The sequence below is a fragment of the Euprymna scolopes genome, chromosome 14, assembly GCF_053919585.1.
Source record: "Euprymna scolopes isolate OS-2025 chromosome 14, ASM5391958v1, whole genome shotgun sequence".
NCBI lineage: Eukaryota > Metazoa > Mollusca > Cephalopoda > Sepiida > Sepiolidae > Euprymna > Euprymna scolopes.
This window is the reverse complement of record NC_136495.1, coordinates 34904798-34926951: the sequence shown is the minus strand read 5'-3', so window position 1 is coordinate 34926951 and position 22154 is coordinate 34904798. Positions and strand designations below refer to the sequence as shown.

The following is a 22154-nucleotide window of genomic DNA, read 5'->3' as shown; positions in this document are numbered from 1 at the left end:
TACACAAATATATATATACATACATATTTATACATATATATACATATATATATATACATATATACATATACATAGATATATATACACACACATATATATATAGATATATATATATATACATATATATACATATACATAGATATATATACACACACATATATATATAGATATATATATATACATATATATACATATATACATATACATAGATATATATACACATATATATATTTTATAAATTACGCCATATATATTTTATAAATTACTATACATATATATATATATATATATATATATATATATATATATATAGATAGATATATATAGATATATATACACACACACACACACACACACATATATATATATATATATATATATATATATATATATATATAAGAGCACACTCTCCTTCGGTCAGCCATGATCTCCTAGAAGTCTTAAGTAATTCACAATTGCACGTGGTCCACACTGAGAATTGAACCTTTAGCCTTCAGAAAAGTGTAACTTTAACTGAATTTGACCAAGTATTTTATCCACTACGCCACGGGTCCTTTTGAAGACGAGAACAGTAGTTTGAAGAATGCAAATAATATGTATAACAAATCCTTATTTCAAATTCAGAAACGTGATTCTCGTTTATTTGTTTAAAATTGTAGAACATTCTTTAGGGCGGGAAATATTTTGTCTTCTACTTTTTGAAATGTATTTATTTGAAAATTGTACTGTTTTAGTCGTCGGGAGAACATAATGTGGCTTTCGAATAATTTTAAAATAGATTAAAATCAGAATAATTTTTTTCCACAGCGACATCATTATGCTTTTTGTTAATCGAACGATCTCACATCTTAAACTGTAAGTGAAAGGTGGTGACGTACGCACAAGCATGAATGAGGTGATTTAGCATATCATTTTTTTTTTTACTAAGGAGTCACCACTTATAAAGGGCCAAAAGCTATTCGAAGATAACTTGAGTGTTGGACAGACTGCGAGACGATACCGTGATAATCGATAATGATGAACCTCATGTAGAGTCTGATTATTTAAGAGGACAGTTCCACAAGAACTTATTTACATTAGATTTGAAAACGACCATGTTAAAGTAAACTGGAAAGAAGCCCTGCAGCATTGTGTCCCACGGACGGACAATTCTAGAAAAGAAACTTTGTTCATACAAATTTCATTTAGTTTTAGATACTGGTAGCGAGTAAGGAAAATTATTTATAGTTGTTGTATCTAGACAAGTAGTTGTTTTTTTTTACAACTCACTATACTACGTGACTTCCGGAAAGTGACTTTCTGATCGCAATTTCATTACTAATTGCTAACTTATATTTTGCGAAACCCGCTCATCTCACATTAAATATTATTAAACGAAAATACGTCGCTGAAAATGTTCATTTATCATATTAAGGGAAGGAAAAACGTTTGTGCGACATATTAAAAGAATTAGGTGATATGAAATTTCTGTCGCATCCACCCTATACTGAAGACGTTGTTCCATCTGATTATGCTTTATTATGGCGACACTTTATGGCTGGTCGTCGATTGGACTATTTAGCCGAAGCTGAAGAAACATGCGAATAAGTTTTTAATTCAAAGCGTATAGATTGGTATTTTGACCAAATCACAAAACTTACAGGCCGTTCGCAGAAAGTCGTAGAATATCCGTGATTTTTACATAAATTTTTGCATACATTTTGCATCATCATCATCATCATCATCATCATCATCATCATCATCATCATCATCATCATCATCAACAAACTCAGAAATTATATTTGGGCAGCATTTTTTCCTTTATGCACGTTTCATTGAAGGACAGGGGCAATTCTTGTTTGTTTCTCTCACACAATCCATTTTTTCTTTTTGGCGGGCTACTTTTCAAACATTCTGTTCGAGTGTAAAAAGAAATTTGCCGTATTCGCGAACGTTTTCGACCTCCATAAGTCATCCTCAGGCGAGTGATGAAACAATAAAAAAAAAAATGAGGTAGTGAATTGAATGGAAAGACGATTAAAATCGTCTAAAATACTTAAAATACTGAAAAGCATTTAAGCGCGCCTTCACCTTCATATTGAGCCTGATTATTTATTTATTTATTTACCACTTATCAAGGCCCGGAAGCCACTCGGGGATAAGGGTTATTGCGTGTACAGTAATCAATGGGATAGTATCGTAGTAATCGTTAGCATTAGAGATTTGATAAAGTGTGTTACATAAGGGGGCGGTTCATCAGGAATTCGTTTATGTTGGACTTGAAGACATCTAAGTTGTAATCAGGTGGGAAAGAGGCAAACGGAAGAGAGTTCCACAGGCGTGCACTTCTAAGAAAGAAGCTTTGTTCATGGAATCTACGTTTTGGTTTTGGCACAGTTAAAGAGTGAGGAAAATTTTTGACAGTGGTTTCAGCTAGCCGGGTGTTTATCGGTAAAGATTGGCGAGGGGGAACCAGGGATTAATGGTTGTTTTGTTAATACGGATTAACAGGGCTCCAATAATTGGGAGGTGTACATCACAGTGTGACACAGCTAAAATGGCGGTGATTTTTATTAGTACATCTCTAAATTCAGTTTTGGGGGTGTCGTGTGCTGTGAGATGTTGATGAATGGAGCTATTCGGGGAAGATAGATTATCTTAGTCGACGAGAGATGCTGGTTCTAGTCATGCTAATGTACGTGTTATTTTTGTTGTCCGTGCATTTCAATGAAATGTGCACAAAGGAAAAATTATAAAATTCTGTGGACCGTCTGACCGCCCTTGCTTGCATCTTGTCTATCCAAAAAATTGTTATCATCGAAACCAGCTTGTATTCAATAAAATTCGCACTCCTTTCCACAGTCCAACTATATTGAGTACAAATAAACTTCAGTCTTTACTTAACTTGTAGACATATTTTCATTCATGAAACTGTTTTGTTATGTTTTGGTTTCGGTTTCGATTCTAGCTGATGGCACTCAAATAATTTTTTTTTTACTTTTGAAATCATGACTATATATTAGGTATACTATAATATGAAATAATTGACTCTATAAATACGAAATCTGCGTAAATTAAAACATCACATTTAAGCTTATTTTACGACCGGGCAATTCCAGGTGCCCTTGCTAGTTGTTATTGTTGTCATTATTATTATTATTATTATTATTATTATTGGGACCCGTGGAAATTCCACACTTGTGTCCTTCTGTAATGTAGTTTCAGATTATATCTAGTAATGGTGGCCTACCTTCCAAACTCTTATAAGCGTATGTAACGTATTTTCATTCTAGGAACGCCCGATGTCAACATAGACCCCTACGATATTATTTTGCCAACTTTGAGCAGAACAGATATTTAACTTTCATCATAAACCGAATATCAAGAAAGTCTCTTTTGGTTCGAGTTTCATCTTTGATTATCATCAACTAAAATAAAAAAAATATTTCGGCAAACAGATGATCTCATATAAAAAACACACACACAGGTGTATGGTGATAACGCACGCACGGACATGAACTTTCCTTAATTTATATATTAATACGATAGTGTGTGTTATTTTCTGTGTCACACTTACATTTTTTTCTTCTCAGTGACTGTCGTTTAATTGTTATGACCTATTTCTTGCAATAAATAATTTTACCAAGAATTCTTCATAAATCTTGGTTTCGGTTTCGGTTTCGGTCATAGCTTATGCACTCAAGTTATCTATTTTTTTTTTATAAATAATTTTACTAAAACTTCTGCATAGGTTTTGGTTTCGGTTTCGATCACAGCTGAAGGAACTCAAGTCACACACACACACACAAACATATATATATATATATATATATATATATATATATTCTTCATAAGTTTTGGTTTCTGTTTCGATTCAAGCTGATGCACATGAATATATATTTTTTATTTTTGAAACCACAACTTTATAATATATAAGAATCGATAGAAAATTGATCCTATAATAATATATACGAAATCTGCATAATTTGAAATATCATATTTAAGCGTATTTTACGACCGGTCTATGCCGAACGTTTCTGCTAGCTTAGATAAATACTTTTGCAGTTTTAACAAAAGAGCTACAATATTATCAGGGCGTTCCATTTACGCTAGACATCCACAGAATGCTAACATTACACAGAGTCCGCTGAGAAATTTCCACAGGTCCTGCAAGTATATTATTATATAGATATTATTTTTGTTATTGCATGTTCGTGTGCTTTCTTCTAGTCTTTATTCTTAAACATTTCAATTCTTAAAAACAATATCATCGAGCAAAACTGATTACAACTTTAGTAGTAGTTCGTGAAATCACACGGACATAAAACAAGCCACAAAAAACCCTCCAATATTAAATAAAAAGTATATAATTACGAAATACATTTAAAAACTAATACTTAAAATTAACCAGATAAGCGGAGAGATCAACGCCTCTGCTTTGCACAGTTCCAGGTCACCCTTGGACAAGGTAAAGCGCCCGTTAGCTCTCCTTTGATATTCTGGAAGGTTACCATATAGGGGTAGATATTCCTTGGTCGTCGTCAAGCAATGCATCTAGGAAAGGAGTCTGTTGAAAACCAAACCGAATGGAGAGAGCATGTCGGCCATATACAGCAATCTTCTAGTGATGGTATCACAAACAAAACACGGAAGTTGTAAAGCTCAGAAAACTGTCATGAAAATGCTCATGTCATTGCAACTCAAGCTAGCAAAACAGAATTATGAAACATATTTAAGATACATTAAACGAATAAAAAGTAAGAATACGTCCTAAGATAAGTAATCTTGCTAGATCCGGGGAGATGCTACATCCGGGGAGATGCTACATCCGGGAAGATGCTACATCCGGGGATATGCCGGTCATAGTACCCTTTGCTGCCTTAATTAAGTACGAAACCAACTTCGCAATCTAATGATATTTATTTGCTTTCCCACGAAAGCAAAATGTGACACAAGGTCGTTTTTAATGTGGGTGGAAAACCAGCTCCCCCAAAAAGGATACTCTGGAAGTAGGCAAAAATAAAAATTGCCTTAAAAATAGAAGGGTTTCCTTTCTATTGAATAAGGACAAATTAACTCAAGTGTAGCATCACAACAGATCCTACACTGTGATCTTAGCCCGAAGGCCAGATACTTTTTCTGTAATAGTTGGAGGAATAACCTTTTCTGTTCTTTATAACCTTGTGTAAGATACTCGACTGAACTTCAATCTTTAGTCCCTCCCCATAAAACGTTCATAACAAAGTGTCGTCTTACTACTACCACTACAAACAATCTTCTAGTAATGGTAGCACAAACGAAACAACCGGTTTCAATTTTTCATAATTCAGCACGGAAGTAGTAAGGTTCAGAAAACTGTCATGTGAATGCTAATGTTAGTGTGCAATCTGGTCTTAATAAAGATAGCGAAACATAAATAAGGGCAGTTTGACTCTACCATCAATGCAAGACTTGACTCCAACTTTCGCATTTATTCATTTTGATTTATATATTCTACATGCTTTGTTTAAATAAACAGTTAATAAATCTGCAAGAAAAAAACACACAGAGAGAGAGAGAGAGAGAGAGAGAGAGAGAGAGAGAGAGAGAGAGAGAGTACAAACTGGGTCTTATATGGCTAGAATCATGAAAAGGGGTTAGGGTTAGCGTTAAAATGTTATTTCTTACCGTTATAAGTAACATACGGTATTGAGAAGCCAGCACCAGCATTTTTCTTATCGGTTTTAAACGTGATCCACAAGTTTCGAGATCTGGCCACGTAGGCCTGAGGTTTCTCTGAGCTCACACATGTCACATGGGTTTGCAAAGAAAAGGCAGATTCTGAAAATAAAACAACAGTAATCACGAATTGATTTTAAATTAAACAAATACATGTGTTCGAGATTTTAAATATTGCAATAGGCATACACTTTTGAGGTAATAATAATAATAATAATAATAATAATAATAATAATAATAATATGGATAAAAGACTAAGAGAAATCGGAATCAAGGGGAAAACTGAGATTATATTATAGGCAATAATGCCAAAAAAAAAAACAACAACTTCTCGGCCGGTTACAATATGGTAGCCTTCAAGTCCAATGTAAACAAGTTCTTGTTGAGCTATCCCCTTCAATAATTCAAATTCTACGCAATTTACATAAACGATTACTACACTACCACCTTACATTCATTAACCCTTATCCTCGAGTGGTCTTTGGGCTTTGAATGCGGAAACTAACCCAATTGAGCTACAAAAGCTAAGCAGTCACGTGGAAACTTTAACAGAAGTAAACAAACAAAAAAAAAAAAAAAGAGAGAGAGAAAAACACCACATGGAACCAAGAAAACTGAAACCGAAAAATTGTAAGTTAACTACGTCCGCCTCACCCTAAAAACGGTAGTATCGTGCTTGACTTGTGCCACATTAAATGATTGTGAAAAGTCAAACAGGATGGAAAAACCGAGAAGGGAAAGCACTAGCAGATCTCCACTGGATAAGTACGAATAGAACTGAGACCTTGGAGAGACTTTCTGCCAAATTTCAGTAAAAATTAATGGTCATTGTCAACGAGAAGACAATGGTAAGCAACTGTTGCGATAACAGAAATTCATTTGCAAAGGTTATTGAAAGAGGTGGGAAGGACTAGAAACCTGGGTAAATTTATGGTTACCGAGAACCAAGTAACACTACCGATTATTGTCAGTGAGTAATCTTTGATGGTGGCCTGTATGGAAACTCTTAGTGAGTACCACCAGCAGCAGCACCACCACCATCACCACCACCACCACCACCAATAATAATGGTTGGTTGTTTTTGTTTAACGGCATATCAACCCTTTTCAGGTTATTTAATGCCGAATCCAAAGATTTTGAAGAAAGATTTTTTAATAGAATATGTTTGTTTTCAAGTCGGTTTCTATTTAACCCATAGTTGGAACCCTAACAAGTACTTCCACTCCGGGTCAGAGTGGACCTGGGAGCAATGGCAATTAAAGGGTGGCCCCAAAGCCCGCAAGTTGGGGCCTCACCACTGGATATAGTTTAAGGTCATATCCAGGACCACCAATAATAATAATAATAATAATAATAATAATAATAATAATAATAATAATAAATGATGATACCGACCGATTCTACGAGAAAAGGAAAGATGTAGGAAGAAAACTGGTTTGTAAAGAAGACTTTGTAAATGACACAAAAAAGCATTAGAAAAATACATAATATAGAACACCGAAAAGATAATTACTTCAGCATTAGACACTGAAAAAAATGAAGAAGACAGAAAATATAGAGACAAGGGGTCAGACGAGAAAAGTAAACTGGGAAGAGAAACAGCTACACAGACGAGTCATAAGGATAACAAAAGATGAGGCTCAGGAAAACACTCGAATTTATATATATAGATTTAAAGTAAACATTTAAAATCCCATTTCTTGAAAAGATAATTCAATAATCAGATAAAAAGTTCGCTTAAGTTTAGTAAAAAATGTTACAATAATTTATCTTCTCAAAAGATGCGACGATATTGTGCCATCTTGTCAAACACGTACGTCCACAAAGTGAACGAAATAAATAATATCCAATAATGGTAATGGCGCAAAAAAAAAAAAAAAAAAACAGACCCTAAGTTTCAAACATGGCGGCTGGTCTGTCAATTGAGTTATGGAAGCACAAAATGGATAGAATATTTCCGCTATTCTTCCAAACTGATTACTTTTGGGCAAAATATTAAGACATTTTTGCTAATATATTTTTTAACATTGTTATGTTTTTTTTTTTTTTAAATATAATTACGTTTTCTTTTTTTAATGTACTATATTTAAATATACTTTATGTACCAGATACTTTATGTAAACCTGCGCAGTTTATTACGATCGTCGCTGATTAAAAAAACAACAACATATGTTTATAGTTAACAATATTTCACGTTTATTTTTTACCCTCGATATAATTAAAATATATAAAAATACGTAAACATTCTTAATTGATTGATTTTGTGTTTTTTAATCGCATGTCTTTTTTCAAACAATTATGTTTACTTTGTTAAACTGTTTAGATATTTCTATGCGATTAAAAATGCAAAATCAATTGATAAAGAAAGTTTACGTATTTTTATATATTTTTATTATAAGGGAGTAAAAAATATACGTAAAATATAGTTAACTATAACAATAATATCTTTTTAATCGGCGACGATCATAATAGACTGCACAGGTTTAAATAAATAATAATAAAAAAAAAAGTTTTTGAAAAAAAAAAACGTAAATATGTTAGAAAAAATATATTAACAAAACAAAAAAAAATCTTGATATTTTGTCCAAATATATAAGTAAGCGGGAGTATTGTATCCATTTTGAGCTTCCATACCTGCCGCCATGTTTGAAACTTAGTGTCTGGGTTTATGCACGATTACCCCAATAATAAACCAAAATGATTCAGGCGGCTAATATACGATCTAACCTGTAATGTTTTAGGTTGTCTTTTCGCCGAGGCGAGCGAAAACCGTCAATAAAAAAAAGAGTAAAAGTCGACCATTGCTAACAAACATTTTAGTTGATTTATCAGTACCAATTCATAGTTTAAAGCTTTTTTTTAATTAATTAACTTAGATATTCGCTTATCAGTAATGTAGGAAAGTAGGAGAATAGACAGCACGGAAGAAAAAAAAGTAATGCTCGATTGCCTACGACATAGTGCAACGCATTTGTTGTGTGGTTTGATGTCCGACTAGCGGGGGTCGTTCTACCTTGCCGTGTTGTAAAATACGCTTAAATATATTTAAATTTATGCAGACTTCGTATTTATTATAACAGAGCCAATTCTCTATTAAATAATATAGAGTAGTGATTTCAAAAGTTAAAAATATGACTTGGGTGTTATCAGCTAGAATAAAAACCAAAATTTTTAGCGCTCCAGCCGCGTCCCGATAGATAGGCAAGGAAGATGTAATATTAAAAAAGATGAGTTTAATTTAGGCATGCGCAGAAAGAAGTAAAAAATGTTGACAAGTTGAAATGAACATATTACATTCCAACTTTACAACATATGTTCTTCATCCATCTAATCAAAGATTTTACTCGTTATAAACCATCCTTGGTGTATGATTACTATTTCCTGTTTATTTCAGTGTTATGTGACCAGTAGTTCAGAAGTTCTTCGGTTAAATATTTACACAGACAGACACACACACACATACATCTACTGTTTTTTTTATATATAATTAATTCGTTTTCTTTCTGCTTCTTATTTATCTACTCTCAACTTGTACCTATTCAGATTAAACGCAGCGATTGGTTAAACAAACATTTAAGGCAACAAAAAATATAAAAGGTGAATTCATTAAAAATCTGTGAACAAGTTTGTCCCCGGTACATCATGAGTGTTGCTGTATATTAGTATTTAGTGGAAGGGAAAACTACCCCACTCACATTCTTTAAATACCACTAAGCAAATATCGATCCGGATAAAATATGCAGTCGATAGATACAATCGATCTGAAAACAACTTTTTAAGAACATATTTGCAGATGTTTATACCGAAAAAAAAATATTTATCTTGTATGTGATAGTCTACAATGCAAAAAATTCTTCCAAAGAGGCTGTCTTTGCTGTTTGTAAACAAAACAAATATTCGAAACTCCCTAGAGAACTGAAAGGAATATGGAGCATGAAGAAAACCAATATAATAATAACTAGCGGTTAAGTAGCGGGACCTGTTGGCATTTTGTAGATGTTCAGCGTAAATGGAGACGCTCTGATATTATTGTAGCTATTTTGTTACAACGGCAAAGTATTTATCTAAGCTAGCAGGGACGCCCGGCGTAGCTCGGTCGTAAAGTACGCTTAAATATGATATTTTAATTCTTGCAGATTTCGTATATATTATCATAGAGATAATGTTCTATCGATTTTTATATATTATAAAGTTGCGATTTCAAAAATAAAAAAAGATATCCATATGACTTAGATGCATCAGCTTGAATTGAAACAGAAACCAAAACTTATGAATTATTATATATATATATATATATATATATATATATATATATATATATATATATATATATATATGTATAACTTGAGTTCCTTCAGCTATAACCGAAACCTAAACTTATGAAGAATTCTTGATAAAATTATTCATAAAAAAAAGATTACTGGAGTGCCATCTATTATATAAAATCTTACCTGTCTATTTAAATGTATGTATGTATGTATGTATGTATGTGGTCAAGGTCTGGTGTGGACGTGTGTTATAAGCACACAGATGTCTTAGCGTCATACTGTGCTTCTCCCAGACAAACCAACCCCACGTGCACGTCGTGACCACTGCCACGCAAACGGCGCTCTGATGAACGGCTAGTGTCCTGCGCCGTATAACTGGACATTCACTGCCTTGTGGGCCAAGGTTCTTTTAGCCAAAGGCTAAGGGGGAGGTAACCCTGACAGAAACCTCCAGAAAGGCTTAGGCCCTGTCAGCTGCAGCATACATGACCCACCGGCATGTGGAGTATGCTCTGGTGCCCAGCAACCTAAGTCCCAGTCATAGATCAAATGGCATGGTGGGTGGAGAGGGTTCCCGTAAGCCGTGGTGAAGGCAACCACTCTAGTAGAAGGAAAACCCTGATATAAAACCTGTGCCAACTGCTGCTTCCAATGATGTTGACTTGCTCTTCTTTTTGGTCCAATGTGGTAGTTGTTTAGAGACTGGGATCGTCTTAGTGCAAAGTCTTTCCTCACTATAAAAAGCTTTAAGCACAGGTATTACTTGATATGCGATGGAATACACACTTTGCAATCAGTGTGTATCTCGATAACAAAAACGCTGGCTGTAGCCTGAAACGGCAAACGGACATTCAATGAGAACTGATGCAGATATGGGCGTGAATTGCAATAAAGGCTGGTAAGTATTCAGGGCACCATAGCTTGAACCGGTCATCAGTGGATGTGCTGGACTATAAAAGGTTCATAGAGGTGACCGTCTGGCACGTGCTGCTAGTTGCACTCATGTTTGGGTCTTTTGAGCCAGAGATATATTAAGTAATGGCAATACTCGAGAACGAGTTGCTGCCATAATATGTATGTATGTACGTACGTCTGCCTAATACTTTCGACAGAGTCGACAAATTTTCACGAGATAGGTATCGTTTTGAAGCTCGACCCATCGGACGACAAATAACGAAAAATTGGCTAAAAACATTCATTCCTTCACTCTCAACTGGGTACTTTTCTACAAGGAGGGGGGCGCTTTTTTCGCCGATATTTTCGAAAGCCATTCCCTCTTTTCGATTGACTAGCATTAATTTAAATCTTCACCACTTCCGGTTTGGCGATGGACGCAACGGCAAAGATGTCACGTTTTTTTCACGTTCTTTTCATTCTTCGCGGTACGGGTTCGAACCTGCCTGCCTACTACCACTTTTTTTTTTTTTTGCTCATCACACATCTCCAAACACCGGGGCAACGCCGGGCACCCAGGCTAGTCTATAATATAAATCTTATCTGTCTGTTTAAATGTATGTATGTATGTATGTATGTATGTATACCTAAAACTTAACTTCCAACAGAAGCGATGGATCTTCACGAGATCGGTATCGTTTTAAAGCTCGACCCTTCAGACGACATATATTGAAAAATTGTCTAAAACACCATTCAGCCTCAACTGGGCACTTTTCTACAATGAGGAGTCTCTTTTTTCGCCGATATTTTCGAAAGTCATTCCCTCTTTTCGATTGACTAGCCTTAATTTAAACCTTCGCCACTCCCCCTTTGGCGATGGACGCAACAGCAAAGACCTTACTTTTTTCACGTTCATTTCCTCCTTTGCAGTACGGGTTCGAACCTGCCTGCCTACTATCATATTTTTTTTTTGCTCAGCACGCACCTCCAAACACCCGGGCAACGCCGGGTACCCAAGCTAGTCAGCTATAATCGAAATCTAAACAAAAACCGATGAAGAATTCTTGGTAAAATTATTTATAAAAAAAAATAGAAGACTTAAGTGCCCTCAGCTGTAATCGAAACCCAAACCAAAACTTATGAAGAATTCTTGATAAATTAGTTATAAAAAATAAATGACTTGAGCGCCATCAGCTACAATCGAAACCGAAACCCAAACTTATGAAGAATTCTTGGTAAAATTATTTATTACAAAAGTACATAACAATTAAATAACAGTCATTCGGATGTAAGCGTGACACACAGAATAAACAACACATATGCTATCCTATCATTCAAACACTACCGTGTTTGAATATATGGTTAAGTGGCAGTTTTAGTCATTTAGAACTGCTTAAAAGCTTCACCACTCACTCATTTTCGACCAAATTTCAAATAATTATTACAGTTAATAAATCACCTTCTCAGCTATATTGTGAAATAAAATTTCAGTTTTCGTTCAGTAAAACAAAGGTTATGATAAATTTATTGGAGTTCAAAATCGTAAAAAATGTAAGGAGGTGAACGGCGTTTTTTCTGACTAGTTTCCATAGTAATCGCGTCGCTTCAGCGACTAGTGTTGCTACTAATTCACCGCTCTCGCGAAAGGAGAAGTAACAAGAGAAACAGAGAGAACGAAAGCAGACGAGTGCCATACATTGTTATTGTGCATGTTATGTTTATGGAGGCACAAAAAATAGGACTGGAATCAAACAAAGAACAAGTGAAGCTTGAAAAAAAAATCATAGATTACAATAGAAAAATGCGAGCATGAAAAGTAATATGGTTAAGCTTAAACTTTGAAAACAAGGACAAGATATGCTAGTAAAAAATATAATAAATTTATGACTTAAAATATTGCAGCATTAAGAATTTATTTTTTAAAATTCAATTTAACATTATATAATCAATGCTCGCATTTTTCTATTGTATTTAATATATAGATACTTGTAGGAGCACTAGGAACAAGTTCAAAGAACGTGGAAATATGACTGGGCGTAATCGGAATCAAGAGGGAGAGACTGAAATTATGCAATAGACGGTAATGCTGAAAATAGCTTAAATCTTAAGGAAAACCCTTGAACGCGGAAACTAATCCACATGAGTTTCAAAAGTTAACAGATTATATGGAAACTAATACAAGTAAAACAAAAAGGAACACCACATGGAACCAAGAAAACTGATATCACAAAATTGTATGTTAAGTACGAAAAAATATTGTATCGACTGGCACCACATCAAATAGTTCTAAAAGTTACAGGGAGCACTAGCCAGACCTCCACTGGATGAATACAAAGAGAACTGGGACCTTGGAGATGTTTATTGCCATACAGATTCCAGTGAAGACCAGCAAGAAGTCAATGGCAAACGGCTGTTCCGATGACGCAAATTCATTTGCAAATTTATCGAGAGAGATGGAGAGTACTGGAAATCTGGAGTCACTTGTCACTCAGACTCCAGTGAATAATCTCTGACAATAACCTGTGTGAGAACTCCAAGTGAGTAGAACTACTACTACTACTACTACTACTACTACTACTACTGATAATAACAACTGGCGCAACCTATGACAATTCCGCAGCTTTATTTTTCATCGGTTCTATATTGCTGCCGTGCTTAAAAAAAGAGTTTGTGACATAGTTCCATTCTATAGACATTTAACACAAACGCAACCCCACGATATCATACCAGTTATTCAAACTTAAACTGTCTTATCTAAGTACTTTAGCGTATTTAGTTTCAAACTTATCTAAGTACTTCAGTGTATTTAGTTTCAAACTTATCTAAGTACTTTAGTGTATTTAGTTTCAAAATATTTCCGTTTATGTGGGTCTATCTCCAAAATCCTTGAAGAAATTTGGGACAAATTTTCATTTTATGAACATCTAGCATTACACTGACCCTATACCATTACACCATCTTTGGATAGAACAGATATCACACTTTGATCTTATACCGAAGATTAATAAAGTGTATTTTAATTAAAGTTTAAAATTTAACGCAGCAGTTATTTAGCAACATTTATCTAACGTGTGTAAGAAATTGACGTGATGAAAACCTAGTGTCGCAAGAGGTAGATAGAGAAACGTAGCAAATAAGTGAGTTTGAATTAATCTTTTGGCTTGTGTGTGTAACAAAGACGGCACTTCTCAGTAATACTTATCTTCAAGTGACCCTCAGGCATTGATAAGCGGTGACTCACAAGTACATAAATAATTGATTTACATGTCAACATTGTATGAAAAAATGCAGTCAATGTTATCGAACTTTTTTGTGATCCGATTGATTGATTTTAGTACTTACTTGATTTGCGCATCATCAACTGATCGCCGCACGTGTCTTCGGCCCGCAAGTATATCTCAGGGATAATGATCAAAATTCGACGACCCTTGGCTGGTTTTATGAACCAAGTGCAGTCCACGTTATTGGGATAGTCACCTGGATAATTAGGGCTCTCCAAATGCCCTCGAAACCGGCCAATATATCCACCGCATTTTCTATCTGAAAAACAAATAAAGATTAAAGAAAATGAGATAAGAATATATCTTATCTTGAAGAGTAAATGATTTATTTGTTATTTTTTAGTGTTAAAAAATAATGTATTATTTCGCAGCATTTGCTAAATAGTAGCTGCATTTGATACCGGGAGCAAATATTGTGGTGATGCTAATTTACGTTTGCTAATTTTGTTTGTTATGAATTAAATTGCGAAGCGCCAGCGAATGAACGAAGCCAACTAGCTTTTAAATAGATGCATTTAAAAGAAGTGCTATTCATTTCACTGCATTTGAAGAATATTTCACTGCCAATTATGTTGTCGGCAAAAAGAATATTTATTACTCTAATAAGGAACGAAACAGTTTGAAAAATAAATAAATAAATAAACACATTAATAAATACATAAATGAACACATAAATAACGATATACATAAATAAATAAAGAAAGAAGAAACGTATTCGTTTTATGTAGTTAAATAATATTTAACTGACAATGGCAATTATTTTACGAAAGAGAAACGAGTTTTTTCTTAATAGTATTACATTACAGACATTTACTATTATTTAATTGAATTAATATTTAATTTAATTAATTTTTAATTGAATCATCATATGCCAGTAATCAAAACGTTGACAAATTCCAAACTCCAACAGCGATTTTGTCATGTCTTTTTTTCTATTAGCTGTTATCATGTACACAGATCCCCACGTTTGTGTAACTTTACGAGGGAAAAGAGACGCCCGGAATATATATACATATGGTATGTAGGCCCGACTAAGACATTGATACACAAGTCTTGATCGCTTCCGCGCATGCCTGTCACAACCTACATAGGTATATAGGTATTCCAAAATGTTTACTCATTTAATACTGACGAGACTAAAAATCAATTAACTTTGTTGATTTCGAGAAGTGGTGTGCAGCGTGATTATGCCGTATTATTTTTTGACATTTATTATTATTTATTTTTCAACATTTATTATTATTTATTAGCATTTATTATTATTGGCATTTCATGTATAATTAATTATTTATAAACATTTATTATTATTTATAAACATTTATTTTATTAGCATTTCTTATATAATTAATTATTTATAAACATTTATATTATTAGCATTTCTTATATAATTAATTATTTATAAACATTTATATTATTAGCAGTTCTTATATATTTATTTATAAGCATTTATTATTATTTATTAACATTTATCATAGCATTTTCTAATTATTAAAATTTATTAGCAGTAAATTATACAGATGCTGCTGCAGAGAAGCTGTCAACTACATCAACCTAGAGAGGATGGTCAAAAGTGTCGCTGATATTATGCACGAAATAAAATATCGAAACGCGCTTGGATGGACGTTTTTTCCCCCCAAAGTAAACAACCTCATGAAAAGTAAAAAGTCCACTATAAAAAGTAAGCATAAAATATTCACCATATATATATATATATATATATATATATATATATATATATATATATATATACACACATATATATATATATATATATATATATATATATATATATACACCATGTAATGTTATGGCAAAAAAAAGCTAAGATTGCCACAATGCGAAATGGAACGCATTATGTTTACGTGATAGAAGAAGAAACACCTGGATTAGACAGCAAACTGGAATAAATGAAATCATTACTGCCATATAAACAGCAATATATAGGCAGGTTACATTTCGAAGTATACAGTCAACAGATGGACATATAGAGCGACAGAATGGACACCGAGGCAATGGAAAAAACCCAGATGAATGTCAAAAACTCTAATGAAAAGACGACCTCGAAAGCCAGTTCCCAAACCTGTCTCTGCTCTATCGCTATTTTCATGGCAAATGCTCGACTGAGCTCAAATCTACGGCCCCCTTGCAAAACTTTCACAAAAAAAGCACTCAACTAGCTACAATAACTATATATGATTGTCCCTGTATTTGTGTCTAAACATAGACATAGATTCCTTGAACAAACTTCTCTCCCAGAACTGCCCACCTTTGGAACACTGTTCCACTAGCATGCTTCCCGGTTGAATACAACATGGTAGTCTTCAAATCTAATGTAAACAAGTCCATGTAAAGCCGTCCTCATAATTAATCAAATTCTACCCAATTTTACACCGTGAGAGATTACTACACCACCATACATTCATTAACCCTTATTCTCGAATGGCTTTCAGACCTTGATAAGGTGTGACTCCCTTAGTAAAAAGTAAGCCCTCTTTGGTTAACTAGATAGGGTTAAAACAAAGTGGGAAGAAACCAAAGAGAGATTACTTTCCTAGAAAAAAAATCAATAAAACCATAATAATGATTATTATGAGGCTGATGTAGAAAGATCTGTGGAATTTCCACGGAGACCTACTATTTTATATAATTGTTATCGATAGAATTCAGTATATTTTTTGTTGAGGTTTTAATAAATCGGCTGCTTTCGAATGTAACGGAAATTACCGAGAATTAACGATGCAGCTGACATAATTAACTTCGCACATTTTCGGAGATCACTTCGTGTATTTAATACTTAACCTCCTAATTGTTTCGACTTATTTCGGATTTAATAGACATTACCAAGAACTAATTATCGAGAACAATTTTTTATTTGATCTTTTTCGGGTTCATTGCGTACAAATACGAAAATAAAAAAAATCAATTGTTTATAGTTTTTAAAAACTTACCTTTACAGTCTGAACTGTTTTTGCTATTACTATAGTCCGTGGTTGTGTCCCCTGGACAGGCAAAGCAGAAGTTTTGATTGGGGTCTGTTTGGTAAAATCCAACCGGACATTCAACACACACTTCGTTATCAACGTCATAGAACTGGCCGGGCTTGCATATCTCTGTTAAAATAAAAAGAAAGAGTATTCTTGCATGTTAAAATTATAAAAAAGTAACATGGGTGCACGGCGTTGCCCGGGTGTTTGGAGGTGTGTGTTGATAAAAAAAAAAAAAAAAAAGTGGTAGTAGGAAGGCAGACTCGAACCCGTACCGCAAAAAAAAACGTAAATAAAAAAAACCCTGACGTATTTGCTGCTACGACCACCGTCAAACCGGAAGTGACGTGGGTTTAAATTAAGGCTACACAATCGAAAAGAGGAAGTGACTTTCGAAAATATCGGCGAAAAAAGCGACCCCTTCCTGTAGAAAAGTGCCCAGTTGAGGGTGAAGAAATTAATATTTTTAGCCAATTTTTCGGTATTTGTCGTCTAAAGGGTCGAACGTCAAAACGATACTGATCTTGTGAAAATCTGTTGCCTCTGTCGAAAGTTTTAGGCAGACATGCAAACATACATACATAGATTTATATAATTGTAGCTCAAATTTTCGACCCAAACCGATTAAAAAGCTTGCTCTATCTCTGAATACCCTTTATGTAAAATATCAAATGTTTAGGCCGGAAATTGTCAGAGTAATTTGGTAGGGACCAAAGAGGTCCAATCTTTTTAAACTTTGACCCCTATTATGACCTCTTAACATTTTATTGTTTTGGGCTCAAATCAAGTTATGTAGTTAGATCCATGTCCAAGGAACCTATACCTAAAATTTCAAGTGTTTAGACCCAAAATTGTCGGAGGAGTTTGGTAGAGTTCTTAAAGGTAAAATTGTTGAATTTAACAGCCAAATTTCTGGCCGAAAACGGATTACAAAGATTTTCCCAAATCTCACTACCCTGTATATCAAATTTCGAGTCTATAGACTAAAAATTGACAGAGTTATTGCGTAGGGAAATATACACAGACAGACAGGCAAACACTTTCACTTTTATAGATATACTAGCATGGGTGCCCGGCCTTTCCCGGTTATTTGGAGGTGTATGTTGAGCAAAAGAAAAAGTGGTCTATTTTTTAACTTTGACCCCTATTATGTACCCTTTAAATTTATTATTTTAGGCTCAAATCAAGTTATTAAGTTAGATCCATGCCCAAGGAACCTATATCTAAAATTTCAAGTGTTTAGACCCCAAATTGTCGGATGAGTTTGGTAGAGTTCTCAAAGGTCAAATCGTTGAACTTTGACCCGTAAATCGTTACATTTCTGGCCAAAAACCGATTACATAGATTTTCCCAAATCTCAGTACCCTGTATATCAAATTTCGAGTCTGTAGACTTAAAATTGACAGAGTTATTGCGTAGGGAACTGTAAACACACAGACACACAGACACACAGACACACAGATAGATAGATAGATAGATAGATAGATAGATAGATAGATAGATAGATTAAACAAAAATATATACGTACTAGTATGGGTGCCCGGCGTTGCCCGGGTGTTTGGAGGTGTATGTTGAGCAAAAAAAAAAAAAGAAAAAACAAAAGAAAAACGGTCAATTTTTTTAAAATTCGACCCCTATTATGACTCCTTAAAATTTATTGTTTTGGGCTCAGATCGAGTTATTAAGTTAGATCCATGTCCAAGGAACCTATATCTAAAATTTCAAGTGTTTAGATCCCAAATTGTCGGAGGAGTTTGTTAGAGTTCTCAAAGGTCAAATCGTTTAACTTTGGCCCCTTAACAGCTAAATTTCTGGCCGAAAACCGATCACATCGATCTCCCCAAATCTCAATACCCTATATATCAAATTTCGAGTCTGTAGACTAAAAATTGACAGAGTTATGTCGTAAGGAAATGTACACAGCCACACAGACACGTTCACTTTTATAGATATATAGAGAGATACACAACTTTATATAAATAGAGATATTCCAAATATGCATAACATTCTGTTGTGTCACTATTTACAAAAAAACAAACCCCCCCAAAAAAAACCCCAAAACCACTTACGCTTGAAAGTATACTGTGCTTCTACAAGGCCACCATTCGCCAATGTATGAAATATTGTTGCCACGTTTGAGCTGGTGCGTCTGCTACTAGTCTGCCCCTCAGACAGGATTAAAAAAAGAGTTTGCCAACCAATTAGGTCCTTCATTGTAAGTTAGGCTACAACCTCTGCTCCATCGACGAAATGTTGCACCCCTCTGCCTGTTTTACAAGTATTTTAATGGAAGGTGCTCTGACGAACTTTAAGTTCTTGTACCCCTCCTTAACTTAAATACCCCCGACAAACCCGACAAGCAACTAAATTGCACCTCTACTAAGTAGAGATCCCTAGAGCCTTCTACTCTAATAGTTTCTTCCCTAGGACTTTTAGACTTTGGAATTCTCTTCCAGGTCTCCGATTCCCTGACTGTACTGACATGTAGAAATCTAAGTGTAATGTAAACTTTTTGCTGCTCAACTCCCTATAGCATCCCTGCAAATTATATCTCAGACAGTGGTATTGCCCCTTTTTTTGTGGTGAAAATGTAATAAAAAAATAATATGATCTAACTGTTTATTTGCATTTAAATTAAATGTAAAAAACTCCCAAACAAAAAGAAAGGAATATAATGCATAGAAAAACTAGATTTAAAGAAAATAAGGCACTTCTGTATTTTAGCTTCTTTTGATTTTCATTTTTCGAAGAGTTCATTTCAGGGCAAGGGGAGACAATCACAAAATTTTCGGGAATTTTGTGAAAGTCGATTTCATTCACCCCGATAAGGGATATGTTCGAATTATTATACGCGCCTACGGTATATTGAAGAACAAGACGAAAGAATTTCTAAAACCCTGAATAATTTTGTCGTCATTTAAAATTAATTTTGCAACCGAGAGAGTGAAAGTGAGTGAGAGAGAGAGAGAGAGAGAGAGAGAGAGAGAAAGAGGGAGGGAGGGAGAGAGAGAGGCAACTGCAGCAAAAACAAAGAGAAAAACTAACAGAGACGTCACAATCTTTCTCTAAAACAAGAAAAATTGGCGCTTCTTCTAAATTAGAAGGAAAATTGAAAAACGAAATATTGAATTTAATTTAAATCAATATAATCTACTTAATTGAAATATCGAATTTAGTAAAACAAAATAAAAAAATTACGAAAAATGATAAAATAGAAATTTAATTATTAATGAAAATAGCTTTCGGAAATATTGCAAGTTATACAGGGTGGGCCAAAATAAGGGTCCTATATATATATATATATATATATATATATATATATATATATATATATATATATATATATATATGATTATATTTAAAGATAGGACCCTTATTTTGGCCCACCCTACTTAACTAATAAACATAACTAACAAGGGAGGTAACTGCAATCTGTCTAGTAACACCCCCTCCCCTCAAAATGGCGGATGAATGAATCGTATAAAAAAAGTATATGTTTTATGTAATAAAGCAGTAATATGTTACTATTTGCGACATGACAATTAAGTAGATATTATTGTTTTAAATTGAAATTGACATAAAAATTAAATAGATAATATTGTTTTTTAATGGAAATTTAATTTTGCGGTTTCTGATTTCCATTCTTATTTCGAAGAAGCGCCAAAAAATTATTTGCAATAATAACAGAAAATCCCGTGACAAAAAGAAACAGGCCGTGATTATAGTATTTTTTTTTTAAATTTTGTTTTGTAGTCTAGAGTTTCTTCTTCCGGGTTTTCAACGATGTCTTCAAGAAGCTGGTGCCGATAACATTGTCAGACCATTTTCAAGGGGGTGGTGGCGTTTCTTTGAGGATTATAGTGCCAATAGTTTTGTGAAGTTTCGTTTCTTCTTTTATTTTCTTTCCTTCTGTTTTAGCAGCTCTGTCTTCAAGATTATTGAGTTCGAAGACTTTCTTCTTCCTTTCTTTTTAAGTGGTTATTTTGTCTGGATGTGTGGTGGGGGAGGGGTGATACCGTTTTTCTTTTTAAGAGGGAGTGTTAGTTTAATGTGAAGAAAAACAAATACCAAAACTTAAACGTCACCGTGAATGGATATTCCTGAAGTTTAAAGAGGATTTTTTTCGAGGAGAAAAAAAAAGTCTTGGGAATGGAATCCATCCGTTATAAATACCCAGTTGTCAAAAACTCTACGTAGGTGTGACTAGTATAAAGATTATAAACACGGACTTCTGAATCGGCAAGCTGAGTTCAAAAGCTGTTTAACTCGTTTCAACATAAATACCGTCTTTCATCTTACCTTAATGAAGGGTGGCTGAGTGGTTAACGACACGGACTGACAACCTTGGTGTCCAAGTTCGAATCCAGTTCGTTCCACAACAAATCACTTTCACTTAAGATGTTGGCAACCTTCAATATCCGATGTCTTTTAGAAAGATTTTTGAATAAAAAATATCGGGGTAACCAATGCCAGCAATAGAATCTTCGGATACATAGGATATAATGATGACGACTTTACCTCAAAGTACTTGACAATGAAATATTCTTAAATGCCGTATATTTCGGCGTATAAGGCAACTGTTAGATAAGACGATGTACAAAATTAGAGCAAAATTTTATAAATTTATCATATATCGGTTGTATAAGACGACTGCTAAATCACGAAACCATGTTTGTTTAGCCTAGGCTAGAAATTGCAACAGCCGTTATCTTTAGAACTGTTGGTTTTTAAAGCTTTTTTTTTTAACTTTAAAAGTCGTCTTATACGCCAAAATATACAGTAAATACATTTTAGGCGATTGGGTGGTCCCAATATGTAAAAAATGGTAGTATGAAATTGCTACAGCGCATCATCATCATCATCATCATCATCATCATCATCATCATCGCAACATCGCAATATTCCCTAGGAGTACATCATCATTGATTGTTCATTGATAATCACCGGCGGTGTTCCCTGGAGTCTGAGTGACAACAAGTCTCCCCAAATTTCTAGTACTCTCTACTTCTTTCTATGACCGTTGCAAATGA

The 22154-nt window shown here is 34.1% G+C and overlaps 1 protein-coding gene across 3 annotated transcripts in view; it reads right to left on the bottom strand.

The window, feature by feature from the left end:
* Positions 1–22154, bottom strand: part of LOC145292940 (signal peptide, CUB and EGF-like domain-containing protein 1) — a 476335-nt gene that overhangs the window by 6899 nt on the left and 447282 nt on the right. For all 3 annotated transcript variants that reach the window (XM_080139112.1, XM_080139113.1, XM_080139114.1), the window contains 3 exons: positions 17089–17250; positions 14202–14399; positions 5647–5799 (listed from right to left, as the gene is read on the bottom strand). In XM_080139112.1, the coding sequence (XP_079995238.1) occupies positions 5647–5799; positions 14202–14399; positions 17089–17250 (513 nt within the window). The remainder of the gene's footprint in view (positions 1–5646; positions 5800–14201; positions 14400–17088; positions 17251–22154) is intronic.